Here is a 12,987-nt window from a genome sequence, read left to right as displayed (position 1 = left end):
ACGGGCGGCATTATTATGTTGGGATTTATGGTTGGTAATTAGCATAAATAATTACTGTAAGTAATGGATTACTGAAAGTAATAGATTACTGAAAGTAATTTAGGAAAAATTGGAATTACTAATAAAGTAAACGGTTAGTTACTCATCAGCAACTCCTAGAGTAATTGAGTAATTACTCAAAAGTTAATAAATTATAAAAAATAATTTATTAATAAAAATTATTAATTTGCATAAATTGGTTATTTATCAAATAATAATTAAATCGGGGCACCACCAGCTAAGCTGGAAATAGCTAATACCAAATTTCAGTCTCGTTTGTCAAAAAGGGTTATTTAAGTAAAGTTAATATTTCTGTGTAAATATAACAATATTAAATAACAAGGAAGGTGTGAGATTCGAGCACAGACTGTTACAAACCAGTGAATTGTCAACAATAAATACACAATGATAACCAAGAATCGATCAATCCAGTTAAAATGCGTTTACTAACAAAAAGTATTTATTCAAAAATAATTCATAAATCATTTATTAAAACAACACAATTAAGTAATAAACAATCAAACACGAAGATCTAATCTATTAAACAGCAAACACTATGTACAAAGAAAGAGGGTGTGTGTGTGCGTGAGTGTGTGTGTGGAAGCCTGAGTGGGGTGTAATGACCACGAACGTCCACCAGGTGGCGGCAGGCGTTGGAGGGTCAGTGTGTGTGGGTGTAACGACCTCGAACGGACACTAGATGGCGGCAGGCGTCTAGTTCGAGGCAGTAACCGTAATGACCACTAGGGGCGCGGCGGCGCACGGAGGGAGAATGCAATGACTCGACTTGTCCACCGAGTGGCGGTCTTTCAAGAGATTGCAATCACCAACGCGGCCACCAGAGGCGCTTGGCGCACTCGTTCTGGACAGCGTGACGTCACTGTGCTCGTGCACGGCTCGTGAGCCTGCTCGGAGCGCGCCTGGGGGCTCGTGGCTGAGAAATCCCAGGGACAGTGAACTACACACGGTCACAGAAGCGGGTGCAGCAGCGCGCGGCTGCTTTTACGCGATCGTTTATGAGGAGGAGAGGAAAAATGAAAAGGAGGGAGGGAGAAGGGCAGTGGACAGAATATGTTCAGCTCTGCACACTGTCTTGGACTCCACAATCTAGAAATGGTCTGTACAGGTTGAGAGAGAGAGCGAGAGAGAGAGAGAGAGAGAGGAGGTTCGCGTGGATGTAAATCCAACGCGCAGACACAGATTGGTTGAAACAGGGATCGGCGTCCCTGACTTCAACACAATAATAAACACACAGCAATATTACAGTCACGTTATTCTCATTGCCTGCCCAGACTCTAAGCCTTACTCAGTTTGATGAGGGTGAACGTGCTGCGGCGGCCGGGAAAGTGCGTTGATTTCCCGGCTGGAGCTTGTTTTTCTCTCTGGCGTCCCAGGTAAACAAGCTCAAATGGTCTGTGGACAGGAAAAGTCTACAGGATGATCCGAGGAGGATCAAGCGCTTATTTTGAGGAGGGGGAGAAGAAGCGGCTTCAGGTCTGCATGCGGGAGGACGGTGCGCTGGCAGCTGCACACTCGGACTCCGGTGAAGAAGAAAAAAAGGAAAAAGGGAAAAGTAGACGTAGTTCCACGGTGGTTGTCGGCTCGTCCGGCCGGGTGTGGAACTCCGGCCCGGTCAGCGGGCACACGTGGCACTTCGTCTCCGTGCGAAACGGATGCGTCCGTCTTTACGCAGGTTTCAACATTGGAGAGGCAGAAATCACCCCGGCGGGGGTGTTTTATACCTCTTGTTGTGGTTTCGTGTTACCGGTCGGCTCTGGGTCATGTGGACCAATCCTGACGGAGGGCCCGCCCTGGACCTTCCAGCTGGTGAGGGAGCTCTCAGGCTCCCCCTGCCGTTGGCCTCTAGTATTGCACCTTGGAGGGGGGGTGATCCGGGGGGTGATCCGGGATGAATGGCGAACTTTTCCCATTCTGACCATGTGATCTCTTTGTTCTCAAAACGTGGTCTCCCCTCCCCCTTCCATGAGGTTGAGTGGCCCCCAACATATATATATATATATATATATATATATATATATATATATATATATATATATATATATATATATATATATATATGTGTGTGTGTGTATGTGTATTGTGAAATGGCATGAAATAACATGAACAAATAAATAAAAAAATAAAAAAATATAATCTGGGTACGTTCTATTGTATTGTGTTGCATTTTTCTAATTTCTATGATGTTTTCCTGTTTTTTTCTGGATTAATTGAAAATATGAAGAATTGTAGGATTCATCCGAAGCTCGTTTCAATGAACACTGAACACTTGTTGAGTTGATAACTGACAATTTCTAACAGTTGAGTTTCCTTCATGTCTCCAGTGTACCGGCTCAGGGTTTGTTCAGGCCACTCACCGATCTGAGACTGGGCCACCATGGTGGACTTCCTGTCGCAGAGTGGAGAGAAGGGCAAACCCAGCTCTGCTTCTTTGTCGCCCTGCAAGCAAAACAGCTCTACGTCAGTCAGGTTCCTGAGCCTTTCAGCTTGTAAACACAGTGTTCTCACTCTCCCATCAACGCACACTGGATTCATCTCACTGTCACACAAATTGCTTTTGGTCCCACAAATGAGTTTCATTTTCTCTCTTGATTGGTCACAGATAGACCAGACATGGAGTCGTGAGCCGATGTTCTCCTGTCAGCTTATTGATTGCCTGTTTGTATCCCGAGAGACAGAGGCTTCATGAAAGCAGCTTCCAGAACATAAGACAATGAGAACAAAATGGTTTAATAATAGAGGAGCTTTAAGCAGTGGGGAAACTTGTAAACCTCTGACCTTCAGTCATGACTATGATCTTTCCAGACATATCCACTGATTTATGAACGAAGTTGTGTCATACGCTTTAGTTCTGTGTTTACATTTTTATTTATATAATTACTATAACAGTTGTTTTGTTATTGACTGCAATGTGTGGAAGAAACTTCATGTCATTAGAAATGGCTGAAATTAATACAGTATTTGGCTTTTGTTGATGTAGGAACTGACATGATACCGAAGACCCTGGAGTGAGTCGTAGGCACAGATAAATAAACTGAGCTCTACTTTAAAATCCTATGTTTCCTCTCGCAGGAACCCCAGAAGTGGCAGTGTTGTTCTGGAGGTTAGAGAAACAGGCCTGGGGCTCGAAGGTTGCAGGTTTGAATCCAACAGGTCACCAGTGTGGGTCCTGAACATGACATTTGACCCCTGCCAGCTCAGCCTGCTGCTTCAAGCAGGTGAGTTTACAATGAGTCAGATGGTTTAGGTGATGAGAAGTACCTTCCCCAAGGAGATCAATAAAGCTTGAAATCTAAAGACGGTCAAACGTCATGTCCATCTCCACAACTGCAAACAGATTCAATATTTCAGAGCACTGGCTGAACTGGATGACGTGCTTGGGATACTGAATCTCAGACCTCAGAGACAGCAGAGACCCAGATTCTAGCTCTCTCCAGGTGTTCAGGAGATCAGTGCAGATCACCTCTATCAGGGCGGACCCCCTACCCTCCCCTCCCATCCCATGCTCGCCGTGTCTCCAGCTCCCTGCCATTTGCTGAGTCATGTTGAGCCGGTTGTCATGATAGAAGCCCCTCGTCTCTGTAATTTAATCTTGAACCAGAGTTCAAGATTAAATTTCATTTATGCAATGGCTTGGACTTTTCTCAGGTTTTTTTTTTTTTTTGTATTGCACATGGCTTCCTGCCAAACAACAATTCAAAGGGTGGGAACCTCCTGCACAGCAATTACCAGAGTCAATTGGCTCATGCTGCCGGTACGGCCCCTTCCTGGAAGATAAGCCCCTCCAGCACCCTGGTCTGCACCTCGGTCCGTCCCATGACCGACTCCATAGTGCCAATCACCTGCCACTGAATTCTGGAGTGAGTACACCATCTCCCCCCACAGAGGCAAAGCTGTCACAAGCTCGAGAGACCCTTCTGCCTGCTCTCTGAGCTGACTTTGGTAATGCTGGTTTTCCACCAACTGAGGACTCCTTTACACGAAAACAAGTGTGACTGCCACACTTCGTCACGTTTTGGGTGTTTGTTTACATGACAGTGGTGCTCAGAAACACTGCAACCATCACTTTTCTTTGACGCTCCCGACTCCCCCTACAGATACAGCCAGAGGATACGAAGTGCAAATACTGCAGATGCGCACCACCAGCTGGATAATCGTTTGGATTAATAAAATAAAATAACACTTAATTAAATAAAATTAAAAAAATACAAATTAAATGAAATGAAATTAATAAAATATAAATAAAAAAAAAAAAAAATTTTTTTAAATTTATTAAAAAAATACAAATTAAATTAATTAAAAAATACACATTAAATAAAACAAACAACATAAAATGTACTTTAGTATCATTTAATTTAATTGGATCTTAAAATTCTATAATAATCAGTAAAACTTTCCAAAGTTCTAAAGAGTTTTTTCTGAGTGACGAAGAAGAAGAGTGGTTCTGTGGTGTGTGTGTCCAGGTGTGTGTGTCCAGGCATGTGGTACGGCCCACCTGTCTGAAGAACTCTTCCAGCAGTGAGGTGGTCCAGCGGTGATGGAGGTTCCAGCTCTTGGCCGGGTGGCTGATGTCTGCAGTGTGCAGCAGCAGTGACAGAGCTTTCGGTTTGTCCACACTGAGACAGGAGAGAGAATGACATTCATATCTAATTGTTCTGGATTTATACTGAAAAAGGCTCTTTTAGTAAATAATGATGAAAATAATTAATCTTAAAGCTCCTGGATCTGCCACGCTTCACTCCTTAGAGACTCAATGTTCATTTTAAACCCAATAATCCCACAAGCCTGCTGCATATTAACCCCGTTTGTTGTAAAACGCTACTTGTTGTTGCCATGTAATTCAGAGTGAGGGGCAGTTTTTAAGCAAGTACTAAAACGAGTTGTTAAAAGATTTGTTGCTCATCTCAAAAAATAGTTCAGTCATCAAGTTCATGACAAAAATATATATTTTTCTGCCTTTGCACAAAACACTAACAAATATTTGGAAGTTTGTGAAATGTCTAAAACATTGCTAAAAAGCAACTGTTGTTGAAAAAGTCACATACAGTAATACTGTTTTACAAATGATCAGAATTAGTGGAAAAATTAAATATGGATAAAAATGGCTGAATTACACAACTTTTACATCCACGAAGAAGCTTCTTGCATCTCTACTCTTGTTTTGATTCAGAAGTCTTTACCAGGGCAGATTAATACACTTGGATTTAAATCAGAATGGATTATTGGACACTTTAAAACAGCCCTTCTTCTCCTTTGTGCTGGAGATTGTGAGCTTTGTCTCATTGCTCAAGTGTGAAGAACTTCACCACAATCTAGCTTCTGTTCTGACAGCCGAGAACAAAGTTCAACACATCCGTTCCCACAGGCAGCAGGGAGGCATGATGGTACTGACACCATGCTTTGCAGTTTTCTCTGTGGCCTTCAACATACAGGCTGCTTCCTCAAAGAGCTCTGCTTTGGTTCACTGTATAGCATGATGATCCCAGATAAAGACCACATCTCTGACACAAGTTTCCTCTCTCTGGCAAAAAAGGGACTTCAGGACAAAATGAATCCCTTGTAGTCTTCTGAAGTGTGTTTTTGATCAGAGTTCTTGGCTCTTAACTGTATCCGAAACATCAAAACCTTCCTTTAGTGGCTAATTTAGATTGTGTAAACACTAAAACTGAGCCAAAAGTAGTTTTTTTTCCATACAAATGTAAAATCATTGCTTAATACAACAATGTAATCTGGCATAAATTATCTTTTAAGCAAAGGGTCATTTGCATTTATTTAGAAAATGTATTGGATTATCTGGCTTCCTTTTAATGACACATACTGAATTTTGTTGCTTGCATCCTAAACATCCATCAGGCAACAAAGGTGCCTTTAATCACCATTCCAGCTAATCAGCCATCCACATGGAAAGACATCCTCTCACCTCATCACAGAGCAGCAGCTTCATATAGATCCCATAATAACCATGTGGAAACATTATGTTATGAACTGATGCAGGGATCCTTGCACATGAGCTTATACACACACACACACACACACACACACACACACACACACACACACACACACACACAATGTTAAATAGAGTACAGTAGCTGACTGTGACAGATTGACTCTTAAAGTGGCTCTAAGCACAGTCACTGCTGCCGGGTTTGAATTACTTCACATTAGAGTCCATTCAGTAGACTGCAATATCAAATCTGTGTGTGTGTGTTAGTGTCTGTTGGTGTGTGTCGCCTTTCAATCAGCTCTTTTTGTTTTGAAGGTTCAATATGCCCACAAACCCAGGGAACATGAAGCCATCCTTGATCCCAGTAGATAATACTTTTTTTTTTTTTGTTTTGCTGTGTGATGAGAGTGAGATGTGAATGTGGAGGAAAGTGTGAAGGTCAGACACACTCTTCTCATGTCAGCACTGCAGCACTGATGACTCAAACGTCATACGACAGTTTGTTTCACAGTGCTTTTTATTTTGTCTTGGAAGTTCTCCGTCTCTGCGTGAGAACAAAGATCTGTTAGGATGCACGAACCAGAACTTATTTGGAAAGATGATGAGTAAGTAAGTAAGTAAGTAAGCAACATTTATTTATATAGCACTTTTCACAGTCAAAAAGCCACAAAGCGCTTCACAGCACAGTTAAAAACATCAGAAAGTACACAACAAATATAAAGGGCCAAGACAATATAAAATCATAACAGCCCAAAAGTACCGGTAGCTAATTAAAAGCCTGAACAAATAAGTGAGTCTTGAGTTGACTCTTGAAGGCATCAACAGAGTCAACTGAGTGCAGGGAGGGCGGAAGGTCATTCCAAAGCCTGGGAGCAACAGCCTGGAAGGATCGGTCACCTCTCATAAGAAAACGTGGAACCTTCAATGAGCTCAGAGTGTCAGGTTGCTGCTCTGATCCAACTACAATGTGTTCTCAGACTCTCCAGGTTTCTGCAGTGCAAGACTCAACTCTTGAATGAGTCTTTATATTGAACATACAAACAAAAAAAAAAAAAAACTTAAATTCTCAAAGAAATAATAGCTCTAAGAAGAGTTGTTCTCTCGTAGTTTATGTATTAATTCTCCCTTTCAGAGTTTAAATCTTAAAATCTACTGAAAACTAAATAGAAGAGATTAACACACATTAAAGCTCAGAGAGAAACTATACGTGAAAACTTGTACATCCACGATGGTGATCCACGATGTACAAGTGTTGGAACCAAACACAGTTTTGTGTTATAAGATATATTTTGCATAATTTTGAAACTATGTTCCACGTCCTGTGTGGGAAACCCTGTGAAACCATCCATAGTTTATCATCTGTTTCTCTTCTCCAAATATTTAGATGCATTCAGTCTAAAAACTGATTTCAGTGTAAACATCAGAAAGCATCAGTCTGCAGCTCTAATTCCCTGCGCTGCTTTTGGTGCATTATGGGAGTAAAATGCTCATTTTATTTTCACATAATATATTTTTTGAACAACACAAATGCTACCCACTGACGTGATTTAGACGTGATTATTTGTTCTAAATCTGGTCTGGTCAAAGCCCTAATTTAGTCGAAATGTAGTCATTGCTACTAGGTTGTTATTGGACTCTCCAATGCGGTCCAAATTTAGCCCCAATATAGTTTTACATTTTACATGCTGAAATTTGGACCACATTGGACGGTCCAATAACAAACCAATTTCAATGGACCGACTTTGATAACTTTTAATCTTGTGAATAAAACAATGTACATAAATAAATCTTTTATCAGCACTTTATTGTGAATTTCCTCATTCAGAGTCAAAGTTCAAAATCTACAGCATGACTTGATGACTGTCTTTGTATTAAAGCATATCTACATAATGAATATAAAATGATATCAATTTCACAGCTTTAAACGAACTTCTTGTCTCACAGTGGGAAGGTCCTGGGTTCAAATCCAGCTGGGCCTTTCTGTGTGGAGTCTCCATGTTCTCTCCTTGTGTGTGTAGGTTTCCTCCCACAGTCCAGTAAGAAGCATGTGAGGATAATTGGTGAGCCTACATGGCCCCTTGGTGTGAGTGTGTGTGGTTGTGTGTGTATGTCCTGCGATAAAGTGGCCACCTGTCCAGGTGTATCCTGTCCTCCCCTGTAGTACGCTGGGATCGGCTCCAGTGCCCTGTGACCCTGAACAAGATAAGCAGTGTAGAAGTCGGATGAATGGATGAAAAAGACGTTTCACTGTAATACCAGAAAGAGACGTCTTAATAGAGACGTCTTGTCAACCACCTCACTCCCTTTCACTCTTCTAACAAATTCTGTTGTAGTTTAGACGGAAGCCAAAAGCGTCTTTTCAACATCTTTTCAACCATTTTTTGCTGGGTGGGTACTGTGTTTGAGAAGGATCCCAGCCTATGAAACATGTGAAAATCCCTTTCTGAGCATGTAAACAGTAGATGATATTGAGGTTAAGGGGCTGCAGTTTACTCAGGTTAATGACCATGATGACAGCATTTAAGGAGACAAGCTGACCCTTCAGGTTGTTGTAGAAAGTTCTTCATGGTCTTGACTTGTTGGAAGTGACAGGACATGTCTGTGGCCAGCACCATCTCCACCACCAGAGCCCGAAGCTCCCTGCAGGACACAGAAGGATGGACAGAAAATAACCTGAGGTCCGTTTCACGAAGCAGGTTTAAGAAGCCATGGGCTTAACACCGAGCTCTGAGTTGAGTTACACTGAGACAGAAAACGCCGAGTTTTCGGTTTCACGACGCCGGATTTTGATCAGTTTGATGAACTCAGAGTAGTTTCACCTGGAGTTAAGCGCGTGCACCACGACTCTAAAAAGACCGCATCAATGGAGCCCCGATTCAACCAGTCACCATGACAACTGAGACGCGGAGGGCGGAGTTTTTTACGCCAGTGGAGCAGGAAGTATTGATCCCATCATATGGCGAATATGAACACATTTTTTAAAAAAAATTAAAAAATGCAACGTTGCAGCGGCTGCTAAAGAGAGGGAGGAAGAAGAAGATTGCTGCTCAAGTGAATGCGTAAGTTCAAACGTCTTTGTTATCGCGATATTATTGCAAGGGAATACTGCTTGATGGTAGCTTATTAATTTATTTCTTTTAGGTGCAATTCCGCGGGGGAGAAGCCTCTTGGCAGCAGCTGAAAGTGAAATATAAAAACATTGTCCAATCGGGTAAGACCGCTGCTAATTTAATTGTTAATCAATACATTTCTTAACGTAATTTCGATCATGTGTGACATTGTACAGTAAATATCAAGTGGCCATTTGACTGTGAGGTGTTTTATTCCAACATAATGCTGTTTTCAAACACATAAATGTCTTCTCACCCATATCATGTGCTGTCAAATAACTAAGGCTAAACTAAGACAGACTTTACTCAGCCAACAGAAAGAAGGCAGATGTAAAACGGGTGGTGGCCCAGCACCTCCACCTTTAACAGAGGCAGAGGAGCCCTAAGCCAGAATGTTGGGAGGCCAAAAAAGACCAAATGAATTGTGCATCATGTCTTTATTTGGTGGTGGTGGTGGTGATCAGACCCCGAAGTGATGATGTCATATGGTGTCTCTGACAGCTCTGCCATTTGCGAGGAAACGCAGCGCAACACACAATATCTGCTATGACGTCAGGGCAAGGCTCAGCTGGTGATGTTGCTAATGTACAGAGCGATTAAACTGTGGATGTACATAATGGTCTCTGCAGTAAAACGCTACCACTCAAAAAGGAAGGTGTCTGCAAATGCCAGTACATCTATGCGCGGTCTGATGATGCGAATATGAAATTCTGGGCGAAGTAATGCTGCGCCTTCATCAATCGGATCATTATCAAAAGCACATTCCATAATGAGGGAATAAAGTTGACGTCTAATTTGCCTCGGGAATGAGGCACTGCAGAACTGTTTCACCAAAACTCCCCCGCTGAATGAGGAAATGAAATCCCGTGTCCGTCTGAAAGGGGGCGGAGCCAGAGCAAAACTCCGTGTTCACTGACAAAAACCTGCTCCCGACCAGGTTAGTTCTAGAGCGTCTGTTGCCCCGGTAACTGACCGGGAGTTGATGTTACACCGCTTCGTGAAACAGGCTTGAGTTACCCCGCTTCCTCTGGTTTGAGTTACCTCCCGTCGTGAAACGGAAAATCCCGCATTTCCCTCAACTCGGTGTTTATTAACCTGGGGTAATCCTTAAACCTGCTTCGTGAAACGGACCTCTGGAGGCCATAAAAACCACACCGTTCAGAAGTTGGTCAATGCAGGCCGAGTAGCAATATGCCCCTTCAGAGAATAAAGAGTGCATTTCACTGTTTCACCAACACACACCCATTGACTATTTACTGGCTTGTGTTTTATAATCAAACTGGAAGTCACATTTTTCCTTGTTGAAATGCTAATATTATTATTTATATTATTGTCATTTTATTATTATTATTATTATTATTATTATTATTATGATTAACTTTATTTTAAATGTTTAATGTGTAGGTTGTGAATGATGCAGTTATGAAACATCATAACACAACAGAAGTCGCGGGACGAAGGGAGAAGTTGAGGCTGCAGCTCAGGCGTGCGAGAAAAGCCGTGAGCCTCTGTTCTCTGTGACACAGTGGAAAACCTATTCATTCTAAACAGCAGCATTTCAGGCTTCTCCATCCACAACACTTCACAACACTGGCTGTATGACTGTTGTGTGCTTTCCAACAATGTCATTGATGACAAAACTGCTGGACGTGAGTTCTCCCCGCTCATCAACAAATCTACTGGTCCATTTCCCTTTTTATGAGCCATAGGGTTCACTCAGCCTGTTTGCTTTAAAGCTGACGTGTGTTTCGCTGTGTTTCAGTTTGCCTCGATGATGTATCAGTGTGTCTCACGTGGTATTTTCACATTTTTTGCCGACCCTCAGGCTCTTTCATCCTCACTGACCTCCAGTCGTCCTTGGACAGGTTGTAGAGGATGTTCATCTCGTCGTCGTCCTGCAGCAGGCGATAAGCCGCGCTAACGTGATGGCTCTCCAACACTGAGCGGTCATTGTAGAGGATCGCTGTGTCCGACCTGTCAGTCCAACAGAAAACAGGACGATCCTTTGAAAAGCACAGAGGCTTCATGTTGCTTTCTTCACTGCAGAAGGTCACTTCGGAAGAAAAGTAATTTCTAAATGTTTTCTTTTTCTTTGTGCAACAATCATGTTTTGTTACAATCTGTTCAAGAATTTCACACAAAATAATCATTTTAATCACAGATACACTCGCTCTCTACAGCATGCCACAGTAAGGACCCAGGTCAGTGTCAATCTTCAGCCATCAATAATCCTCCTCCTCCTCTTCACTGTGTACACAGTTCAGAATATCTCTGCGTCCTGTTGTCTGCAGGAATTTGTCTCTGAAGCTGTGATGTTATAAATCCAACAAAATATGGTTTGACGTTGTTGTTCTCATACTGTATATATGATCTAAATAAACCTTTAAATATTAGAATTTCGGGAAACTTTCATGCTTTTCATTAAGTTGTTTTTCACATTTTCACACTTTTCTGAGTAAATGAAATGCTTCATAGCTTTAAAATGAGGTGATTTTTTTCATACACAGTAATATATAAATTAGAAATATATATGTATTTTTACATCACACCATTCAGTTTTTATTTTGGTTTGTAGTATGAGAAAAGGTTTTTACTTGGACATTATTAATAATATACATTTGAGAATGAAGGCTAAATGATTTCAAAAAAACACTAAAGCAAACAAGTCATCTAAACTTTTCCACTGAACATAGAAGCCCTAGATTTACTTAATATTCATTTGATTACATTTATGAATGCTGCAGGTAAAGCAGCAGGTTGACAGTGAAAGTACATTTTCCTCTCAGACTTTTCTTTATTTGGATTTAATCCTGACTTTCTTACCACAAGGAGACTTTGGAAAAGCAATATTTCTCGGCTGCAGTAAAAGTAGCTTATTCTTTTTTTTTTAATGAGTTTTAAATACATAATAACGAGATATTAACGTAAATTCTCCAGCTGTGAACAGATTGAAAATTGGACTGACAGCCACAAGAACCAGCAGCTGAGAACTGTCAGTCACAAAGGAAGTGGTTATTTTCAAAGATGTGATCAGAGTCATGTTCTCCAGGGGGATGTTCCATGAACCAGAACACAGAGGCTTCACTCAAGAAGACATGGTTTGGAGCTGAAGCAGGCGACCATGGAGCAAATAGAAAGCTCTCTGTAGAGCAAGGCATCAATCCAGTGAGTCAGGGCTATGCATTTTTGATTCAGCCATCCATTACCTTGTCTGAATGTGGAAGTTGTTTGTGGTCCCTGTGTGCTCGTAGTCGTGCACTGCAGCCGCAAAGATCATGGCAAAGATCTCCAGCTCAGTCAACCAGTGCTGAAGGCAGAAGAGAGAAGGAGGGAACAGGGGTGAGGAAGAGGAAGAAGAAGAGGAAGAGTCAGAATCTCATCCTCTATTCTTCTGCCTTGTTAATGTTACCAAATATTCAGAAAGACGTCCCGTCCTTGGTGGTTTTATGACAAACTGAGACGACACAGGTCAGTTCTTTCAGGTAAAACCTGGTGAGTGACATAACGCAACGCAGGAGCAGGAGCAGATCATCATGAGCTTCATGTCACCCTGAGAAGTCACATCAATACTAACACTGCAACACATGTTCACTGGAGACATTTTCATCTCTCAGGTGTAAAATAATAATAGTGTGATGTTCTTGCATGTCCGTTTTTCCCTGAACTCCATTTGTTTACTGCAACATGTTTACTGCTACAGCAACTTGCCACAACCTGCTGCTAACACAAGTTAACGGACTGGAATGCAAAATGTAACGGTAGCGTCCAGTCAGTCCCTTTCTCAGTCAAAACCAAAGCTGTACAAGTACATGTTCAACATTTAAAGGACATGGTTCTATGTGTGTAAAACATTTTTGCAGATTTCCATATTTT

At 41.7% G+C, this 12,987-nt stretch overlaps 1 protein-coding gene across 1 annotated transcript in view; it reads right to left on the bottom strand.

Moving 5' to 3' along the window:
• fyco1b (FYVE and coiled-coil domain autophagy adaptor 1b) overlaps nucleotides 1–12,987 on the bottom strand; it is a gene marked incomplete at its 5' end in the record, with an annotated part of 386,223 nt that overhangs the window by 230,521 nt on the left and 142,715 nt on the right. Inside the window, 2 exons of the mRNA XM_080503372.1 lie at nucleotides 10,956–11,088; nucleotides 12,321–12,421. Of these exons, the coding sequence (XP_080359498.1) occupies nucleotides 10,956–11,088; nucleotides 12,321–12,421 (234 nt within the window). The remainder of the gene's footprint in view (nucleotides 1–10,955; nucleotides 11,089–12,320; nucleotides 12,422–12,987) is intronic.

The sequence above is a fragment of the Blennius ocellaris genome (assembly GCF_963422515.1).
Source record: "Blennius ocellaris genome assembly, chromosome: 10".
NCBI lineage: Eukaryota > Metazoa > Chordata > Actinopteri > Blenniiformes > Blenniidae > Blennius > Blennius ocellaris.
The sequence above is the reverse complement of the archived record's forward strand: the minus strand, read 5'-3'. Positions and strand labels throughout refer to the sequence as shown.